Here is a 7645-nt window from a genome sequence, read left to right as displayed (position 1 = left end):
TAAACAATAAGTAAATTTTAGTTTATTCATTATCAAACCAAACAAACTTACATTACATTGTAGTAACAACTAATTAACTAGTATTCAACACCCAGTTTTATTTCCACAATCCAACTTATATACTACTAACTAACAAATAACAAACAATATTAACTAGAAATTAACAAGTCTTCATCTTTCTAATTCTTCCTATGAGGAAGAGTAGGGATGCTTTGTTCATTCCTAAAGAAATTGTCAGGATCAACTTTTGTCTTAATTTCCACCAATCTATCAAAATTATCCTTAAAATACTCAACTCCATAAACTCTTCCTTCAGCATAACTATTCTTACCATTATGATTAATTCCCAAATCAAGATCCTTATAATTAAAAAAAGCCTCTCTTGGATTCTTGGACACAAAAGGAGTCATATATCTGTGAAGTTTTCTAGTCAAACCTATGTAATGATCAGCAACATCTTTACCTGCTTTGTTCCAATTTGCTTGATATTGAACCTTCCATAAATTTCCAGCTCTATGAGGGAAAGGTGTATCTGTTGATGAAATCTCAGCCATTTTTCCACCATATGGATTAAAATATAATATTGCATCTTCCAACTTAATCATCTTTTTCCAAATCCCTTCCAAACCCTTCCTCGAAATCGGTTTCTTTACATAATCCGATTTTCTTTTCAAATAATTCACTAATGATTGTGGTTTTCTATTAAGCAAAATCTCGACCGGTGTTGTAATATCGATATTAGTCCAAAACAAAACCGATTGAAGCCAACTTGTTTCAATGCAATCACTTTCCTTCAAACCTAATTGAGGAAATTTTTCATTCATTAGTGAAACAAGAGTTTTTGAATCACCAAGGAATAAAGATATAAAAGTAGCCCTAATAGTCTTTGCACCATTTTTTGTACCATTTTGTGTAACATTTACAACATCAATAATAAGCCTAATGAATAGGTCATTATCAATAGTTGGTGCTACATGTTGCCAATTATAAACTATGTCACTTGCATTTTGATCCAAAGTTTTCCTAATTTGAAAAACAGTTACTATCTTAGGAACATTAACTAACTTGATTTTGTAAGAAAGAACAACACCAAAGCTAGCTCCACCACCACCTTTAATAGCCCAAAAAAGATCTTCTCCCATTGATTTTCTATCAAGCAATCTACCATTAACATCGATTATTTGTGCATCGATAATATTATCAACTGAAAGACCATATTTTCTCATCATGTTACCATATCCACCACCACTTAAATGTCCTCCAACACCAACGGTAGGACAAACGCCGGCCGGAAAACCATGAACTTTACTTTTTTCATTAATTCTATAGTAAAGTTCACCGAGTTGCGCCCCAGTTTGAACCCAAGCTGTTTCATTTTCTACATCAACTTGAATTGATCTTAGATTGAACATATCTAAGATAAAAAATGGAACTTCAGCTACATAGGAAACACCCTCATAGTCATGTCCACCACTTCTAATTTTCATTTGCAAGTTGTGTTGTTTAGCACAAATGATTGATGCTTGTATGTGGGAAACATGTAATGCTGTTATTATAAGGTAGGGTTTTCTTGTTGTTGATGTGTTGAAACGAAGGTTTCTTACGTAGTCATTTAAGACTGAAGAGAATGATGAATTGTTTGGTGTGAAGATTGATGAAGTTATTGGGTGTGATGGTTGTGAATGGTTCACTAGGCAATGGATAAATGTGTTTTGATGTGAATTTGTTGCTGAAGCTAAGCATGAGAGGAAAAGTAACCCTAAAATGGGAGATAATATTAACGAAAGGAATTTCATAATATTGTAGGTTTTAACAAAGAAAAGAGGATGTATATTTAACGAGTCTATTGGGAATGCTATGTAGTGGAATTTATAAGGGATCTCAAGAAATATTAAATTGTTAAAGTATAAAGGAGATAATGGTTTAGGTGACCTGAATAATTTGACCAATTAATATTTAGAAAAATAATAGATTACGTAACTCGGTCATTCTTTGACTTTACAAAAATATGATTTGTCAATGTGTGAATATTATTATTACAATGTGTGCTAATTAATATGCGAACATAATAATGATTTTTGAGAATCCCCGTGAGTTTAGCTCAATTGGTAACGATATTACATATTATATGCAGGGGTTAAGGTTCAAACTTCGGACATCCCACTTCTCCACAATTAAATTGTGTATGATTCTTGAGAAAAACTCAAGCTTAGGATAAAAATATTGTTAATAGAGCTTATCAAGTGTGGTATCCCTTATTTTACAATTTGATCATGTAAGGATGACTTATATCTATTATAAAAACTTAATAAATAATTAAAAATTGTCTGCACTTACTAAAAAAAATTGGCAAAATCTTCAAAAAAAATTCCTTTTGATTTTTAACAAATCTTGGGTATCTCCTTTTTGTTTTTGGTACTCCCTGACTAACATTGACTTCAAAAAATGACATCATTTTTATTAAAATAACTTTTTTTTTCCTTCTTCATTTTATTGATAAAATCCACTATTTCACGAAAAATCTACCTTAGAGCCCAAAATATAGATCATCTTTATTTGTTAAAAGAGGAATAAATAATTTTTAAGTATGCAATATACTATATATAGACGAGATATGCCTTTTCTCCAAAAAAAAAAAAAGGAGATATCTACTATAATTAGTTACTAGAGATAAACAATATCAAAGTTATAATTGCAAGAGTAAAAGAAATGCTAGTTAAATTTGCCATCAGGAATGCAAGGCTATAATATGTCTTCATGATTTTATTAAACAAATAGTATCATAGTTGACATCAAAAGGAGAAGGAGAAGCCAAAGGTCACCAAAAATAAATAAATAAGGAAAGACGTGTATATTAGCCTCCAAATAAAGCGTATAACGTGAAAGTGGCGTATAAAAGTTGAAAATATTATAATTCATAAAATCTAAAAGTCTTTCCCCTAAAAAAAAATAGAAAAGTCTTTGAATAATATGATTTAGATCTCTTTTAGATAACTAATTGCATTGCAACCACCATATTTTAAGCAAAAGTGAAACTTTGTAGCTTCACAATGGTTGATCGTAATTTTTTAATCCGACCGTTCATCCAAACATGTAATTAGTGGTCTCTTAAGTTTGAAATTTTGTTCACACAGAGGGTTTTAACTCCAAAGTTATACGAGGAGAACCACCTATTTATGATATAAAAAAGTCTTGTTAACGAGTGTTCCAGAGACACTCTTTAAGGATCCTAATTTTAGTAATTATTTTTAAAAAATGTCAACTATTACAATTTTCAATGCATTGAATACACAACTTTTCATAAAAACTTAAAGTACTTAAAAAATATCCAAAGAACACTCGTTAACATTTCCTAAAAAAAAATGCGTCGGTGTAAGTGATTGTCTTGTAGATGGAAAAAAAATATGCTTAATGAAGATATGAAACTCCTTTAAAAATAGTTGATCATATTCTTTCACAGCGAAAATTAATTATTGGTGGATACTTCAAACTAATAACATCATTTTGCCCAACTCAAAATTCTATTATGATACTACCTCCATTCCTTTTTATAAGACGAGAAAAAAATTCTCCCATTTTATAAGATCCCTTTGGTATTTCTAAGTATATTTATTATTTCTTTACCAACATATCTTTATTTATTTTACATCTTTTTCTTCAATCAACGATAAATATTATGTTGAAAACATGAATTAATTCTTTCTCTTAAAGATAAAATTGTAAAAACAATAGTAATTATATACAAATTTAATACTACAATCAATTTTCTTAATCTTCGTAATTTTTGCAAAAGGCTCGTATATTTAGGAATGGAGGTAGTATCAGAGTTATCTGAGATTCATTTGACCAGTTGCTATATGACAATTGTTTTTTTTACAAATAACTCAGTTATTTAAAGATTCAAAGGAGTATTTTTTATTTTATTTTTATAGATTAAAATTACCCTTGATTAGTAACATGAAAAAATAAATTAAAATAATTAATTGAAAGAAGAGAATGTGGTAAATATAATGTGTATGAAGGAAAAAGAAATATTAACATGTTGTACAGTGATTTATAACTTGTGGAATAAACAACAGTAAACAATAATTTAGACAATTTCCTTTCAAAAATAATTTAGACAATTTATTTTGTAAATAAAAAAAATGATTCAGGCAAATTATATAATATAAGTTGACTTCAAATTTGTACAATTGGAATTAAGATATATAAACGTTGGCATATTTGATGGGCGATTGACTTTTAGGGAGATCCTAATTTGAAGTAAAAGTGAACTTGGCAATTCCATTGAGGGGTTCATTAATACTTTATATGTTTTTAATAAGCGAAATTATATTTTTTTTTCCCTGAACTATTTAGGTAGTATCGCTTTGGTACTTTAATTAAAATTCGATTTATTTTGGTTCATTAACTTCTCTCCGTTACACATTTTGGTTCCGTCAGTTTTAATTCATAAAAGTTAGATTTTCTTCATCTTCTTCTCCTCTTTTTCATCTTCATATCATCTCCATCAACATTTAACAACAAGAATCTTAAAAAAATTCCTTCATGGACTATTTTAAAAAACAAAAAAATTTGCAAGGACCAAAAACTGCAATTTTTTTACATAAACTAAAACCAAAACGAGACATATTCGCATTGACTAAAACCATATTTCAAACTTTTTCTTTTAGGGGCATAACATTTTTTGTTAGAAAAAAGCTTCTCAATGTTTGGTTAATCCTCATATGTTACGTAAACTTCTTCTTTTTTTTTTGAAGGATATGTTACGTAAACTTACGTGCAGTCAAAAAAAGAAGAAACATTGACTTTAACATGCTATCTAAAAGAACTCGGTTCATAAAGTTTTGGAGACTAAATGTGAAAGATTATACAAAGTGCATATATGAAAACGTGACTATAAAGTAGTACACAAAGTGCATATATGAAAACATTGACTTTAACCTCTATTTTGTTTTTCCGAAATTCCATTCTATTTGTCTCTAATTCAAAACATTACAGTGACCCCATCATCATGAATTACAAGGAACCTAGAAATTCAGTTCAATAAAAAAAGGCAAAATTTTTTCCTTAAAAAAAAAAAGGCAAATTTTTAAAAATTAAAAAACACTCATTAAAAATTTGCCTTGCACCTCAATATTTACTGGGTCTGCCCTGACTACATTATTGTCAAAAATTAAAGAGTAAATTACATTCTCCTCCCCTTAAAGATGTTTGAATTATACTCATCTCTCCTTTTATGTTAAAATATACACTTCCATCCCCTCTTATTTAAAACATATGAGAAAACTTTTCACTCTCCTCACCTAAAAGAATTTGAATTGCATTCCCCCTACCCTCTTATGTTTTTTTTTTGTTTTGACAAAAGTAAACGATATTCATTCATTCAAATCGATAGAGTACGTCGATATAATACAAATTCAAATTCGCAAAAAACAAAAAGGATGAATCTGTGAATAAACTCACAACACCCATGTTAATAGCATAAAATGGAAAAGTACTTATGCCTACAAATATGTCTAATATGACTATATTCATGTCTCTGGAATACTCATGTCTCCAGATCTGCAACGTTGACGACGCCAAAGTCATTGTCATTGATCGGATCTGCACTTTACTCCCTCAATATTTTTTTTTTTGTATAATAATCTTATAAAAAAATAATAATCTAGCACACTTCAAAAAAATAGTATTGCGGGTCTATTTTAATATAATAAAAAATTGAATACATATTTTTTCCTATTTTTTATTCACAATTTTATTAACAGTAGTTTTAAACTCTATTATAAAATATGAAACAACCCAAAATAAAATTAAAATATGTAAAAAATTACTAAAGATAATAAAGCATGTTTATTTAAAAGTTAATTTTATACTCTAAATTATAAAATCAATAGCAAAATATTTAAATTTAATTATTATCATTGACATTTAAATTATAAAAATGAATTAATTTTTCTTAAATGATGGTTCAAAATTAATATATATCATAAAAATATTTATTTATGTTAAAATAGATTAAAGTGTAGTGCATATTTAATTATTAAGGGAGGAGGTTGTAATTCAAGCATCTTATAAGGGAGGGGAGTGTAAATTTTATTTTTTAAGGGAGATGAGTGTAATTCAAGCATCTTTGAAGAGAGAGAAGTGTAATTTACTAAATAAAAAAAATGTTATAATTAATGACAGCCTTTATAAGTTATGTTTGGGGACATAAATTATGATTTTGAATAAAAATAATTCATAATTATCTGTAATTAATTGTTAATTTAAGTTAACTATTAGTGTTTGTTGCAAGTATTTAAGAGCAAGACTTGCGTCGTCACAAGTCTAAATGTAAAGTATTTATGCATATTCACACATGGCACAAATAGAAAAAGGTTCCCTCAAAAAATAAAAAAACAAATAGAAAAAGGTAGAAAGAGAATAAATAATTTGTTCTTTTTCTTTTATGTGTTTGTATTTATGTGATTAGATTTGCACTTATGACTAACCAAGAATTATCGAGTAATTAAATATTATAATCAAGGGTCATGTTAAATTGTGCCTTTAGGACACATGTTAAGCATTAAATTCTTGCCACTAATGATAAGTATTAATTGAAAAAAAATTAATATTAAATTTTTTGAACAATAAATTAACGCAATTTTCGAGAAATTATTAGTGTAATCCTTAACATGTGCCCTAAAGGCACAAGTTAACATTTCCCTATAATCAAATGTAAAGGTCGGTTAAACTTGTTGGGTCATAAAATACTAAACTTTGAACAATCACATTGGTGAGTTAACCCATTTGGGGTTGGTCTAGTGGTTGGCTTGGGATCTTGGAGTTTGCTCCTCCAGAGGTCTCAGGTTCAATTCCCTATGGTGCCAATTTTGGTGGGTTAAGTCCATACAGAGCTTGCTCTGGCTTTAAACGGGACCCCCGCAAGTGGGCGGTGGGATTGGTCCCCTCGGATTAGTCGATTCTTGGATCGGATACCGAGTTTTAAAAATAAAAAAAATCACATTGGTGAGTTTGATACTACATATCTAAATATAATTTTAAAATTATTCAGTTTATGAATTCTCTTGTTTATATATAGTGTTCAACATCTATTTCTCATCCAGTTTGAAACTCTTTCTTACACTTAAAATACCAATAATAATACTCTTAACAACAACAGAAACCAATAATACTCACATTTAAAATACCAATAATACTCTTAACCAAAAAAAAAAAATATCAACAATACTAACTACCATAACTAGCCGTAGGAAGTTGAAAAAACGCCGGATTTTAAAGAGAAAAAAAAATCATCGGAAGAGACATGAAAAAAATGATTTTTTTCAAACACGTTTATGCCGGTCTTGACCGCCACTAATGTCAATATTACAGCTGGAAATTACCACGGGCTTTAAATCGTTAGTAATCTTTGCCAAAATCCATGATTTTTTGTAGTGTTTGTTGCAGTCACGATTTAGATTTGGGACTGTGTTTATGTGGATTTGGGATTGTGCTCGTTGTTCGATGCTGAGGGTCTTTCTTTCCTTGTGGGATGGATTCGAATATGTTACAATTGTGATTTGAAGATCTTGGGTTTGGTCATTTTCTAGAATCAAGACCAGGAGTCGTTAAAGTGTCTTCAATGCTGATTATGTCGGGG

The 7645-nt window shown here is 29.1% G+C and overlaps 1 protein-coding gene across 1 annotated transcript; it reads right to left on the bottom strand.

Moving 5' to 3' along the window:
- LOC25486319 (berberine bridge enzyme-like 8) lies at positions 1 to 1826 on the bottom strand. Its single transcript, XM_024777476.2, has one exon. It carries the CDS (start codon positions 1794 to 1796, stop codon positions 180 to 182), a length of 1617 nt encoding a protein of 538 aa, XP_024633244.2. The 5' UTR covers positions 1797 to 1826; the 3' UTR covers positions 1 to 179.
- Positions 1827 to 7645: the final 5819 nt, after the last annotated feature.

The sequence above is a fragment of the Medicago truncatula genome, chromosome 2, assembly GCF_003473485.1.
Source record: "Medicago truncatula cultivar Jemalong A17 chromosome 2, MtrunA17r5.0-ANR, whole genome shotgun sequence".
NCBI lineage: Eukaryota > Viridiplantae > Streptophyta > Magnoliopsida > Fabales > Fabaceae > Medicago > Medicago truncatula.
The sequence above is the reverse complement of the archived record's forward strand: the minus strand, read 5'-3'. Positions and strand labels throughout refer to the sequence as shown.